General features: G+C 34.3%; 2 protein-coding genes across 3 annotated transcripts; both read left to right on the top strand.

Moving 5' to 3' along the window:
* Positions 1-516: 516 nt before the first annotated feature.
* Positions 517-5,820, top strand: Smp_009650.1 (mitochondrial processing peptidase beta-subunit (M16 family); the record flags this gene model as incomplete). 2 transcript variants are annotated; one of them, XM_018790369.1, is made up of 9 exons in its annotated part: positions 517-564; positions 606-746; positions 782-998; positions 1,034-1,125; positions 1,157-1,343; positions 1,378-1,735; positions 3,337-3,577; positions 4,554-4,629; positions 5,584-5,820. In XM_018790369.1, 9 exons carry the CDS (start codon positions 517-519, stop codon positions 5,646-5,648), a joined length of 1,425 nt encoding a protein of 474 aa, XP_018646376.1. In that variant the 3' UTR covers positions 5,649-5,820. The 2 variants fall into 2 exon arrangements, with proteins under 2 accessions (XP_018646376.1, XP_018646375.1); XM_018790370.1 differs by lacking the exons at positions 4,554-4,629; positions 5,584-5,820 and having other exon boundaries at positions 3,337-3,813.
* Positions 5,821-10,991: 5,171 nt separating this feature from the next.
* Positions 10,992-12,221, top strand: Smp_204580 (unnamed protein product; the record flags this gene model as incomplete). The annotated part of the gene is made up of 1 exon (XM_018790371.1): positions 10,992-12,221. The coding sequence occupies one exon, from the start codon at positions 10,992-10,994 to the stop codon at positions 12,219-12,221; it is 1,230 nt and encodes a 409-aa protein (XP_018646377.1).
* Between the last annotated feature and the right edge of the window lie 3,217 nt (positions 12,222-15,438).

Below are 15,438 nucleotides of genomic sequence, written 5' to 3' on the forward strand. Positions count from 1 at the left end.
ACCGCATGCCGCTGTCAACGGGATATCGACATCCTGGGCGGTGGCAAATGCTTTTGTTTCACATTCCAGTCATTTTAGGATGAGAAAGTGAGTTTTGACTAAAAGTAGAAAAAACTATAAATAGTTAGGACTAAAGTACTAACAGACACAATAGAAAGACAAAGGTACTCTGGAGTACCGACGATAAAACTATTTAGGATACCAAAAAGGATACTCTAGTCGAATACTTTAACTGAAAGAAATTCAATCAAAGTATAAACAGTAGTCTTGATACGTTAATAACGATCAAAACAATAGAATTTACCCAACGAGGAAAAATACCACTGTCCTTTTTAAATAGCGCGCAAGTTTTTTGATCAGGCTTATGAGAAACTGTTGAAAATTTGGTGCTTCTCTGCATTATCTGGACAAGGCAGAGAAAAAGTCAGCTGGACTAAATCAGCTCTTTACGAATATATTGAATATTTCAGTGACTTCAATGTGTAACATTACAAATTGATTCGTTACGTGCTGGGTATGGCACTTCGATTTGCTTCCCGCAGACTAGCTCCATTTGCTTCCTCAGTATATTTTCACTTTCAACAATGCGTAACACATATCTCTAGATACGTCATAGGAAGATTGGTTCGGCCACCAAATATGTTCCTTTATTTGAAACGGTTCATATGCCAGAGACGAAAGTGACTACTTTGGAAGGTAATGGTTTTCGGATAGCTTCTGAAAACTGGAATACTCCTACATGCACGGTTTGTAGCTCTACAGTAGTTTCACTCGATTTTAGGTTGGTGTTTGGGTGGATGTCGGTAGTCGATATGAGACAGAACATAATAATGGTGTTGCTCATTTCCTTGAGCACATGGCTTTCAAGGGGACTGAAAAGAGAAGTCAGCAGTCTTTAGAACTTGAAGTGGAAGACAAAGGTGCTCATCTAAATGCGTACACATCTCGTGAGATGACGGTGTATTATGCGAAGTGTTTTGTTGAGGATCTACCTTGGGGTATAGTTCATATTATTTTAATATGTACTGCATAGCGGTTGAATTACTATCAGATATATTAAAAAACAGCAAGTTTGAGAGTAGTCAGGTTGAACGTGAAAGAGGGGTCATTTTACGGGAAATGGAGGTCTGTCTAATCTTGTTTGATAATTGTGTAGGAAATTGAGAGCAATTACCAGGAAGTCGTCTTTGATTACCTGCATGCAACTGCCTATCAAGGGACTCCTCTTGGAAGGACAATTCTTGGACCTGTAGAAAATGTCAAATCTTTGAAAGCCAGTGATATGAAGAATTTTATCAAACACAACTATAAAGCACCACGAATGGTGCTCAGTGCTGCAGGAGGTATTTGAAGAGTTATTTCAAGCTAATGTTTTAGGAATCGACCATAAGCATCTATGCGACCTCGCGGAGAAACATTTTGGCGATTTCCAGGCATCCTATCAGGAAGGTGAAGGGGTACCGAGCCTACAACGCTGTCGTTTTACAGGCTCTGAAATTCGTGACAGAGATGATGCTATGCCAGTAGCTCATGCTGCGATAGCGTTCGAGGGTCCTGGTTGGCAAAGTTCAGACACATTAGCACTAATGGTTGCCAGCAGTTTGCATGGTGCTTGGGATAGAAGTTATGGAGGAGGATTTAATGTTGCCAGTAAACTGGCCTCCAAGTTTTTTATGGAAAATTCGGTACACAGTTTCCAACATTTCTTTACTTGCTACCATGATACTTCTTTGTGGTTAGTAATGTTTTGGATCCATTAAGTTGAATTAAATTGAACCCATAACGTTATTTATTTAGTTGAAATACGCATTGTCAAATGTTAGCAATATTTTGACAAGAAATATATTGCCCATTGTTGCGAAATTTCGTGGCCACATGAAGAGTGGGAATTCACTAAGGATAACAAGATCTAAATTAACTGACCGAAATATTGTGCTGTGTAGTAAGCACATAACCGGATTTTAGAATCAGCTTCCAACTGTGTAGAATAGGCACAAACATTACAGTAACTCTACACAGTTATCCTAGCTATCCTTAGTCAAAATTCCTGCTCTAACTTACTAATTAAGCTTTGTACGAATAAAGAATGTATTCGTCTCTTACTGTACGCTGTTTTCAATCTCAACTGGAAGCTATTGATCTGTCACAAAACTTGCTTCAATCAATGTTGTAAAAAATTTTAGGTTAGAAACGAACAAAGTGTGGTCAGTTACAAACGTACTTATACTTATGTTGTAGCATTTCTTATCAACACAAAAACTGAATAATAAAAGCAGAGATGTGAAAGTAATTTTTGGTGAAATGAAGGACGATATGCGAAACATATCTGATATAAACAAATTGGGTTAAATTTTAAGTTAATAACAGTAATATCACAGTGTGTAAATTGGTTAATGTGATCAGGCACTCGGCCCCCTATGACTAACTAGTGGGGTTAGTCTCGAGCTTCTTTGCATTGCATTTCTTAATATTTCAAATTTTTCAGAAACCACTTTGTCAGGGTTTGCATTTGATATGAATTTTCTTTGAGTGTTGTAGGTTAGTCATAGTACCCTCAGCTTCTAGGTCACTGTATATGATTGTGTCCAACAACCAAATGCAAATATCACCATTTACTTCGTCACATTTTAACTACGCTCCTAATGCTACAATTGGGGTAAAAACCAAAAGGCTAATGAATTAGTCTGAATGGAGTTAAAGATAGACTTACTCCTTAATTAGTCTAGTTTGGTGCCGAAGATGTAGTCAAGTGTGGCGATCATTTGAGTATTCCTATCTGCTCTGGTGGGTCGTAGTCCACTTCGAGATGAATAGAAAACTCTCCTGGTTTTCGCCAACTTATCTTGAGGGTTATGATTGCGTTATCGCTAAATGTCTTCATTTACACGATATGGCTTATGAAATAAATGATCCTTAATGTGAGTTATGTTTCTAAATGCCTTTTTATCAAGGTATATGTGTTCAATTTGTTGAAACAATCAATACATATTTTGGTATCATTGCGAAGGTTTGAATTGATAATTTCAAACAGATTGTGCATTGGGTATATTGTTACAGATAAAAATAATATGTTTGTACTATCCCAATGAGTAAAAAACTTGGATTTTTTGAAGTTTCGTGACTCAGTATGAGCTAATTCTTTAGAGAATCTAAATTTTCTACTCATTAGGATATTACAAGCATACTTTTACTTACAGTACATATGTTTTTCACTATTCATCGTACTTTCTCTTCGCGCACGTAATACTGTCGTTTTCATTTGTTTAAGTTAGCCTGTGGTTATATATCTCACTACTCTATATACTCTATACCACTATATATCTTACTACTTTTTAGGGGAGTTTACTTAACCGCAGAAAAAATGGGTTTGGGTGAATCTGTTGGAGAATTCCTTAAAGAATTTGTCCGTATGTGTACTCACGTTACTCAGCATGAAATCGACAGAGCAAAGAACCAATTGAAAACACATCTCCTTTTGCAGTTAGATGGTACCACGCCTATATGTGAAGAGATTGGTCGGCACATGTTGGTGTATGGTCGTCGTATACCTATAACTGAATTGCTAGCCAGAATTGACGTAAGTTAGACTTAAAATAGTTGGAATTTCCTTAAAAGCATCGTATCAAAATCGCTTGCTTCCTGGGTTGTCAGCCTAACTTTTATCTGGCTTATTTATGTTAATAACTAAAAGTTTGTTGACTTATTTCTTTCTGTTAAAACTTCATTCTGTTCATGATCTTACCGATTGATCATCTGACAACAATGTAATGACTTTTTTCAAACCATTTTCAGTTTTTTATTTATACACAGAATGAGCAGGTTTCGTAGGATAAACTCATTTGAGGATCTTATACAAAACTGACGAATTTAAAAGTAGTTGATTTTACCTCGCATTCCGTTTGCAGTCTGCTAGTTTTACTTCGTCTGCATTATTTGTCATTTTCTGAAGAAAGATGTGGACTTAAATCAATGTGTCAAGAACCATTTATCAACTCAATCATTGTAAAATTATAACTGATTGTAATGCCTCTAATTATCCTCCATCAATTACAATAGCACATATATGTGTCGTTCTTTTTAAGTAAACAAAAAGGAAAAATACAGGTTCACCAATGTTGCACTTCATATTGCTTAGTTTCTGATCATAATAGTGAGTTCACAATATTTTTGATGCTCGACTTGTTATAACAGGTTTCAGAAATATTATCTTTTGGTCATAAGCGTCCTGATGGTTGTAGTAGTATCGGTAAGATAGATATTAAAATAAGTTTTAGAACTTATACACCCATAAGTCTATTGCTCTGCTAGTTGGTTGGTGTTATAAATCTTTAAACAGTAGGTATAAAGCGTAGGGTTAAATAAGATCAAAGGTTGCCTCAGAGATCAAACGCTGGTAAGTTTTCTGTAACTGAACTGTATGTAGTTGGTAAATGTATAAGTTACCCTTTTGAACTTCAGTAATGATTATTTTTACAAAATAAGTTAGACAATAAATAGGATGGTTTTTCCAAATTTTTGTTAAATATAATGCTTTCTGTATGTTTGTTGTTTAGGCGCTCAATGCTGAACATATTAAGGAAATATGCATGAAGTACTTTTTTGATAAATGCCCTGCTGTCGCGTCTATCGGTAACTGTTTTCATTATTTATATAATTGTACTGTTAAATGTTGGCATTCACTTACACAAATATGATAGTTGTATTTACTGTTGGACTATTGTTTCAGTTATCAGAACTGGTGTATTTATGAGATATTTATTGGCCTATCTATACAACTGAAATGTAAAAGCAGTAAATTTTAGTTACTAGCATAATGTTACTTGAACGTTTGTTCTTGAATTACCCAGCTAAGTGTCATACTACTTCACGTAGTTACTTTCGTTTTAAGGACTGCTGGTACTGCCAAAAGGTGATAGATTTTGTATGACTTAGCGTAAATGAACTGTATTTAAAAGAGATTTTATTAAAATAGTGAGACCGAAACAAAGATTTCGTTATTTTTTTGACATACTTTAGTATATTTGCGAATAGGCCGTGACAGAGTTGAAGTAATTTCAGTTTTTGTTTTGTGAAAAATGGGCAATAAATGCAAATAACTTGTGCAAAATAAGATGATATGTATTTGCTAACTAAAATCAGTCGACCGGAATTTTACTTATATTTTGCTGGGCTTACGTAGCCTATTCCCATTAGATTTACGCCATCTTACAGGAATTTCGAGATAATTTTGCTGTTTTTCGTCATAATTAGACGATGTAGTTCCGTTACAAACGTAAGCAGTTGATAAGTTGTACAAGGATTCTCCTGCTACGGCGAAAATTATTAGAAGTTTACTAAGGATTTAGGTTTAGAAACACCAAATAAAACCTGACTTGTCATTGTTTTGAAGACCATAAGGTTTTTTTTATTGGCCTTGAGTAAATCAACATGGTATTTTAAATGTGAATCATATCCGCTACAATGGATAAGTTCTCGTATAGTTTCAATTCTGTATGCTATTTATTCGTGTATTATAATCCGGATATTCCGGACTTAATTATAAAGTTTTGAGAACCATTGTCCTTCCTTTTTTCTGTACTCCAGGTCCAGTGGAAACCATGCTTGATTACAATCGTATTCGGGATAAAACTTGGTGGCTTCTTCTATAGAAAAATTATTAGTGTTTAAAATATCAAGTTGTGATGTTATTGCTTACAATCCAATTATACTTACATAGTTCTGTAATTTCTATTATACGGTATTATCTTGTGTTTACGTAGCAATATTCATTTCTTCCTAGAGTGGATTATTTTGAGTCCTAGTTATACTGATATATTTAAACTGTGTTTTGTGAGTATGTCTGTCCCCATAAATCAGTCGTACTGTGCGAATACATGTAAGCAATATCAAGAAATGACCGATAGATGTTGGAAATTTTAATCTAGTACTTCAGATGCTAAACTCCTGGTGCAGTAATAAAAGTTGGCACAGTGGTACACATGGAAAATCATTTACTTATTTATAAAATACATAGTTTCCGAGGGTACAGTTGAACAGTAAATATGCAGTCATAACGTTTAGCACAGTACTGATACTACTAAGAGTTGATTCTAGAGTCAAAGGTTCAGTGAACAGAGACATATTAGGTATATGTTTTATTTACTGCACTAATGTTGGATTCGGGATTTTGTTATTTGAGAAACCTGTACATTTTCGGATTTATAAAGTTCCAAGTGTTAAAGTCGAACAACCTAATGTATGTGATTTCAATGCAGTTGAATAAAGATTTAGGTTAAATACTATGGAACAGCTAAAATGAACAGCTGTGTTTATTAACTCTAAATAGTTGGACGTTTCTAAGTGTGGTTCATTTTCAAACTTAGTAAGTTCCAGTAGTTATAGACCATTTAAAAATAAGCAGTTATGTGCATTGACATTTACTTTCTTGACCGTCATCAGTGTTTTTGTGCCCAGAGTATAATAGTCAATTATATTTCCTTCTATCCTCTCACCGTTTGCAAGAACAGATTCCTCTCTGAATTCAGGATGTAGGATATCTCTGTTACAACGCAGTCTTTTTGAGGCATTAACAAAGAAATTTATGTCATCTTACCTATAGGTAGAAGAGGCATTGGCTTCATCCAAAAGATAGTCTTCATTATTGCCACTTTTACTGACAGATACCCGCTCACATTTTTCTATGTGTCACAAACACAATTATGTGATTAAATATCCATAAACAAAAATCCCACTGTAAAAATCGCGAAATCTGACAGTTATAACTAGTTAGTAAGATAAAACAACAACTGTATCTAACATCAAGTGCTTATCTCACAATTTGGTTATAAAGGCATCTCTGTTGCCGTCAGATTTTCCTAAAACATGAAGAGATACAACGGATTCAAGTTAATTGTCAAATTATTTTTATTCTGCAGTTATAGTTCTTGGGAGTTTGTTAAGGGAAACTAGGTAAAACTCTAGCGCTACCCGGTAAATTTCGGCAACAAGCAACGTTTCAAATAAAGGCACTAACAGTTGCTCGATAATCTGTGCAGTGAGAAGTAAGCCGGCTTGCGTTCAATAACCCAACCATACCCCTCTAAGATGTTAGGTTGAAGCAGTAAAGAAATATTTAGCAGTCGTCTTCTTAGGGCAGTCATTGTAATACAAATCCAATTAAACATATCTTTTTGTAGCTCGTTTCCTCCTCAGCAATGGTTGTTGGAAGGAATAAATTCCTTTAGCCAATTCCATGGAAAGTCGCCAACGATGGTACAATGATTTCTAATGGAAATCAACAGATTATGAGATGGCAGTAAGAATATATATACTAATCAGGTTGAAAGACAGTGACTATGTAATAAGTCAACCGCATTTGGAAAGTTGTAGTACCGTGCTTCGATAATCGTTAGAATACAAATCTTAACGGTGCATAAAGTCAGAAGGCAGAGAGGAGCGGCAACTACAGTTTTATTGACAAATAACACAGGCCAGAAAAGCTATAAGCACATGAGCAAGTATCAGCGAGCGAGCACAAGCAATTTATAGTCAAATTGAATAATGGCACAGCAAAACAAAAGCTGGCAATGGGATCTGCGTGCATACATATATGGGGTGGAGGATGAGTCATCGAATAATATTTAAGCGATCAACATTTCGGTTAGAGTGTCATGTGCTCCATTGGTCATAACATTACAAAGAAATATGCAAATAGTTACTATCCCAATGACGATGTCTGTTAAGTTAATAAAAGGTTTAACCAATATTGACCATGATAGAAATTGATTGTAGGTTAGTTGCCATAATGTGACAACTTACAGTAATCAAGCCAACAGTTAATGTGGTCATTACAAGGGAGAAGTTTTGTATTTTACAACAACAAAAGATCTGTAATAAGCACTTCTTTAGAGTTCCAAATCAAAATAACTTGAGAGTATCATCAGGTTTATTGAGGTAAGGTGGTGGTTGGAGGTGGTCAACAGGAAACCCTGGACCCGGGTTCCGTGCTACTTGGCACTCGTCAGCAAGGTGTACCTGTAATCTTTGAGGGAACTGATGCTCCCTGGCGGATTCGATCCCGTGTCACTAAGCTTCACCACCCAGTGATCAATCAATTGTGAGTATCATCAGGTTTGTTAAAGGAATATCATCACAAATATGGAACACGGAAACAAAGCTGCGAACATCCTGTGGTATCTGATAACTGTTGTTTACGAAAAAATAATGGATGTTACTTGTAATTGAAGGGTAAAGTGTTCAAATAGATCCACTAAAAGTTTAAGCACTTCAGAACAAGTTAAGAAATAAACTCACGTATGTAATGAATCACATTAATAACGGCAAGAGTGTGTAGTGACCGGCCAGTCTCGATAAGAACACGATTGGAATAACAGAAACAATTATTATTATTGTAACCAATTGTACCAGAGATTGTTTTAATATATTTGTTTAACTGTATCAGTTTCACTTCTTGTTTCGCTCTCCGCCTTGTTTGGTTCGAACTTGCTCACTCACTGCTCATTTTGCCTGTACTCTTTGGCACGTCTCGGTATCATTTCTATACCACGAGATCGCCAATAAATATACTTGATCTGGATTAATAAAGCCTTCTGATTTACGAGCTATCAAAGGAACCAAGTCGTTTCTGGGCGCGTAAACGAATTGTAGTGGTGATCATAGTCCGTCTTCGACTCGACATCCACTACAAACTGGTGAGCCGTATTTGGAATACTCACTACAAACTGGTGAGCCGTATTTGTAATACTCACTATAAGTGCTTCGAAAACTATATTAGCGTCATGGAACTCATTAACCAAGAAAAAGTTTATGTACTTTGTCCTCAGTAACGCTTTACGTGAGGGACACCGACAATATAGTACTACCCAAAGTAGGTGGCACGAAGTTCGTATCTACTACCGACTAATTGAAATCCAAGTACTGTAACGAACAAGCCGTTGTCCCATGAAATATAAAAAGTAGAGTTCATCTATTTAGTTCTATTCCCAACAGAAATATTATTTTATGATTGAAAAGCTTAAGAAGTTGAGGATTGTTTAAAGTGGTAATGCTTGTTGTAAAAGGTCTTTTTAGCATTTTATTTATCGTTACAATAAGATTACTATCTGTGATGTGTAACGTAAGTCACTTGCAAATAGAAAGACCTATACACTAAAAGTCATTGATAGTTATCACTTCATTTTTCACGTGATGAGGGCGAGTTTGTGTTTCTGTTTTTCAAAGAATATTCACTGTACGAAAAAGGCCGTTAATACTCATCGAATATATGATGGACTTCTCTAGGAAAATTTATGTAATTGGAGATACCTAGAAAGGTAGTAAGCGGCATATTATTGTAATTACAACTAATACATATACTGCATTAAAAGTCAAGAAAATGAAAACAGCCTCAGTGTTTCCTCGTTTGACAAGTGGATGTTAAGTTTTTACACCTGCCTTTTGTTTATATATGTAAGTTATTTCTCTACCTAACAAAAATATCTACATAATTTATGGTATTATTTGTTAATTAGAAATACTGACTTGATGTCATTATCAACGAGTCATTTTTCTCTTCATTCAACTTACCATTCACATTAAAGTTGATCATTTACTTAATGTTTACACACGTATAAAGTTGGAAACATAAACCTTTAGAAAGATGGATAGTGGCTAGCAGTAGAATCCAGGATGCGCACTTCGTGCTATTTGAGACTTGTCAGCTGGATGTACCTGCATCCCAGAGTTGATGTTCACATATGCCAACAAGAGACTGATCAATTACAGTCCTACAAACAATGGGAAGACACAATGCAACAACACCAAGTGGATTTTAACCTTTAGATCTTGACTAAGTAGTTTAAAAATGTCGTTCTCATTTAAGGATTTAAATGTTCTAGCCTAGATTGTGTATAAAATATATACATACACTAATTAGTTGTCTCACTAAGTTTCAATAGTTCTCTAGCTGATATCATTTTGTAATCAAAACAAGTTACAAAATGAGTAATCATAAACTTTCTTACTTCTATGAATATAATTTACTCATTCTAACTAATCCCTGGTACGGCCGAGAGTTGGGAGAGTCCGCTCTCCCCGTCGAAATGCTCTCACATGGTCACGCGTATATAGCCTCCGACAGGGAAGTCCTACTCACTTCCTTCTCGTGGCATTACTGTTGTTTACGAAATTGAGAGGACGAAAAGCGAATGTCCGGTGCTTTAACCGGGTTGGTGGACACGGAAAGTTCACCTAGGGAAGTTGGAAAACCCTCATTTCAAACCAATGGTGCACATGGGCTCCGGTGTCCTGAGGGAACAAATGGCGTATGAACCAATCGTTGGTCACCGGATACCATGGGAATGCATCTACTGACTTTGCTCCACTGCCTTGTGGATCAGACCTTTAGGTCAAAGGCTCTGGGTGTGGTCCCTTAAGAAAACCACCCGCTTCAGTTTGGGCACCTGGGCAGTATCACAGCCCTCATACAAATCAAATGAGATTTGTGAGGTGCATATTTATCTGGTGCTTCCTTGTACCAATATTTATGTGTTTAAATAAAATAAAATAATAAAAAAATAAAGGTGGATAGAAATCAGTTTTCAGAATAATCGTCACCTTTTTTTCATAAGAATAATAATAAATACCAACAATTGTTTATCACCAAAATATTGAACTACATTAGAATCCAATTGCACCAGCATTATTTGTCCTATCATGTTTTAAAACTTTTCCAATATTCTATTTATCACATTTTAGTTAGCCATAAATAAAGTTTACCATAATTTTAAACCAATATAATTTTAAAACCAACAAAGATATATAATCAGTTAACCAATGAAAAATAAGGATAATTTTGCTACATTATAAACTACTGAATTCATGTTTGTGATTTGTTTTGAAATGTTAAGAATGTTGCATATTTTTTCTTTTAATTGTATTACTTTCATTCATCATTGAAAGATTAATGGATAATATTGGTGATTGTCAAAGATAAAAATAAATGACTTACTAAAATGGATACTTTAAATAGTAGTTGTAATGAATTACAAACAATCAATTCTACAAATTCATCATTTCAAATGATGATTTTATTTGTTGATATAAAACTTTTGGCAATTATTATTCAATTAATTGGGATACCATTAAATTTATTTGTATTACATGGATTACTCAATGTGAAATTAGGATCACGTTTAACAACATTACTATTATGTAATCAATGTATATTTGATTGTCTTATTTGTACATTTGCTTTATTAAAAATATTAAAATCTGAACGTTGGTATACAGGTTATATAATTATTGATAGTATACTATGTTACTTATGGTTTAGTCATACATTATTTTGGTTGGTTGTATTACTAAGTTTAAGTAATATGATGTGTACAGCATTAGATCGTTTAGGAGCTGTTGTCTGTAGTCGTACATATCAATTACGTCAAAATATTTACATCATATTATCATATACAAGTATTTCAATTTACTCATTAATATTAATCGCTATTAATCCATTATTATTACAATATCGTGATCAAAAATGTTATGATACAATATTATATGATAAAAACTGGATATATATATTAATGAAAGTGGATTCTATACTGTGGCCATTTCTTAGTTATTTATTTCCATGTGTTTTAACTATCAGTGTGTATGGAAAAGTTATAGGAGTGTTAAGAAGTACAACATTTTGCCATCAATATAATAATAATAATAATAATAGTTGTAGTACTGCTATCAATGATAAAATTAGTATTGATAGTAGTACCAATAATTGTTGGACACGTACAATCTCAAGTCATAAATTAACTGTATCCTATGCTAAACAAAAAAGACATCGTAAAATTGCTCAGTCTTTAACAATAGCTACATGTATCATGCAAACAATATTTTTAATTACACATTCATATGATAGGATTTATTACTTTCTTGGTATACATCAATGGATACTTTATCAAATTGATTGTACAACTCATTTAATTGGTTTATGGCTTGTAACATTGAATAGTTGTATTAATCCAAGTACACTTATATTTATTGTACGTCCATTACAAATCTATCTTATTCAAACCATTAACCAGTGTTGTTGTAAATATTCAAAACGATCCAATACACAAACATCTAAAAATTATTTAAATGAACAACAATCTGAAACGCGTTTAAGCAGAACAGAATTTGGAGATAGGTCAAATCGAATTAAATCACAATCAAGTATCCTGTCTAGAAAAAATTCAATACTGTGAGAAAAAAACATTTCACAATATGTTACTATATTCAATGATGTATTCTCCGAATCCGTTGCAAAGGTACCTTTTTATTGATGAACATCAACAGTGGAATAACAATCATTGCGATAAAATCTTTTTTATTTTAAATTGAACAAATGAGTGTTATATTTTTTCTAATTTTAATATTTAGCTAAATGTGTATGTGCTACGGTTGAGGCACCTATTATAAAAGAGAGTAACATGAATATAATGATTGTTATTACTTCTTGTATACTACGAGAATACTGAAAGGTTTGTTAGTATTCCTACAAAGCTTATCAGAGCATTATTTTATGAACGAAATCTCATGAATACATTTTTTTACTTTCTTGGTTAGTAAACATTCAATGCACATTTTGTGATGATAATTAACTTTTAATGATTTAATTAAGTCATTTAGTCAAATATGTTTCAAGTTAGAAATCAGAATACTCATTTTGAATTCTATATGACTGGTAACCGGCAGAATTAATTTCCTATTATCATTAGTCGAAATGAAAAGATGTTCAACTAAGTCTGAACTCAATACAAATTATTCATCTATTTGTAATTAGAGTGATAACTTTATAATTATTATCACATTAGAAAGTTATATCTAGTTTGAATCTTTCTTGAAAACTTTCATTATTTAAAGTATTAAAAACATTAATTTGTCATAATACTTTTTCCTGTTTCATTTTCAAATCTATTACACTATCACTGACTGGCAAAGTAACATTGTCAGTTTAATGTTATTTTATTGATTTTAGATAAATTGATGAACGAACACCGTTATATCAAGTGTACGAAATGAGGATTTCCCTTACAACAAACAAAATTGAGTTAAAAATTATTTTAGAATGTTTTGTCAGTTACTTGAAGATTATAATCACGACATCCATACTATTTCATAAAAGTTTCCCAATTAAAATTGTAATATTCAATGAGTAACATTCATTTAATCATAATGACTTGTTTGCACTAGCACTTGTGTTTGCTTTAGCACTTCGATCATATGTCTGTACTAGGTCGTCAGTTGGTCAATTGTTAGTTACACTTCAGGTTGATCTATTATCACAGTTAGATGATAATATCAAGACGGATGCCAGAGTACTAGTTTTACTGCTAGTAACGATATTAGTGGCAGTGGTAAACAATAAACATAGACAATATAATTCTAGAAAAAAGAAACAGCTAGTTGAATGGAAAGTATATAACAGTTTGAAAACCCTAAATCTAGTAAAAGGCAAAAAGTGAATGCACCTGCTCTTTTGCGACCGATTGTCAACCTTATCTCTGTCTTCAATTATTAGTTATAATAATTGTAAAGACGACAATCGGGAATTCTGTATCTAACAACAAGGCTCAATCCAGCAGTCAGTGATTTTATAGACTGCTGTTAAATCTTGGTCCAAGTGTCCTCATATTTCTTCCAATTCACTCCCACCAAAGAAAACATCTCACTTAGAGGTAAGCGGTGGTTGGACATACGTTATACATGATCTAACCATCTCATTTGACACGTGTTTACTATCCCATTAAACTAATTATCATCTTGACCAGGTACTGTACGCTCAACCTCATCAGGGAAGTTCTTAATCTAAGAGTTCTGAATTTAAATGAGTTGGATAATTTGTGAACATTAATTCAGTTTGAAAATAGTGCTTAACACTGACTTATACCAATTTGGAGAATTATGTTAGGAGTAAAGCTTAATGATTAATGGCATTAGATAACGTAAGCTGGAAATATAGTAACTTCGGTTTACATTACCTATAAACCACAAAATGAATCGAACTAGCTGTTTGTTCAACTATTCTTGTTTTCTAATGATTCTCTAGCTAGTGTCACCACACAGAAAAGATGATGTTCAAATTATAGATTGAATCTTAACAAAATTATGAAGAACCTTTGTAAAATGTTATTTTAAACAATTTAGTTTTCCTTATTATCAGGATGGCTCGCCATCAGACAAATGAAGAAAGGGAAAGCAGAAAGACCTGACGATATACCGGCTGAAGCACTGAAGTCAAACATAGAAGTAACTGCAAACATACTCCATGTCCTATTCAGTAAGATTTAAGAAGAAGAACAAGTCTTGCTGCTTTCGCACTCTTCATTTGTCTGATGACCGACCATCCTGATTTCTTCAATCGTTGGTGGAGTGACAGATGTAGGAAGATCTGTGTGTGCCACGTCAGTGTCTGGTGGATTCGTTGGGGCTGGCCTATTCACGAGTTCCTCAAAATATCTCAACAATCTGTTCCTCTGACCCTCAATCTCAGTCATTGACTTCCCTTCTCTGTCCTTGATCGGTCTCGCTCACTTACTATATTTCCCTACCAGTTTATTCGTTCCGTCATATAGTTGTTTCAAACTGCTTCTCTTGCGGTTTTTCACTGTCGTCGATAGATCTTCCACGTATTTCTAATTCTCGGTTCTAATCTTCTTCTTCACCTGCTTGTTCGCTTCAGAGTATTCGGTCCGTGCTTCGACTTTCTCTGTTCCTGTTCGATTGTTGTTAATTTCTGTCTTCGTGTATTTGCTTACTTGAATCTTGCACACGATTTCGATAGAGATTCATTCCTTACGGTGATGTTTCTTATGACCGAGAACCTCCTGAAACGTTGAAGTTGGTGCTCCTTTGATCCAATCCCAGTTATCCTTCATAGTAGTTTCTTCTTCTTCTTGTTCAGTAGATCCCGTAAAACATGTGACCTGTTGTTGAGAGTTATCTTGAGTTCGTTGAGTTGGAGAACGATCACAACCATCATCAAAACAGTACAAGTATTTATAAACAGTTGTCTACGTAAGATACTGAATGTTCGTTGGTCAGATACCATCAGCAACAACCTGCTGTGGGAGAGAATGAACTAGGTTACAACTGAGGAGGAAACTAGGAAAAGACGTTGGAGTTGGTGGATAGGACATACATTGAGGAAATCACCGAACTGCATCGCGAGGCAAGCTCTAACTTGGAATCTTGATAGGAAACGGAAAAGGGAAAGGTCAAAGAACAGACTACGTTAGGGATTGGAAGCAGATATAAGGATGAACAGCAACTATGAAGAACTGGAAACGATTGATCAGGACAGAGTTGGGTGACGAATGCTGGTGAGCAGCCTATGCTCCTCCATGAAAGGAGACAGGCGTAAATAAATTATATATATAACTTTTACTTTTTATGAAAAGTAAGGAAAACCAAATTGTTTAA

Source organism: Schistosoma mansoni (genome assembly GCF_000237925.1).
Source record: "Schistosoma mansoni, WGS project CABG00000000 data, supercontig 0125, strain Puerto Rico, whole genome shotgun sequence".
Taxonomy (NCBI): domain Eukaryota; kingdom Metazoa; phylum Platyhelminthes; class Trematoda; order Strigeidida; family Schistosomatidae; genus Schistosoma; species Schistosoma mansoni.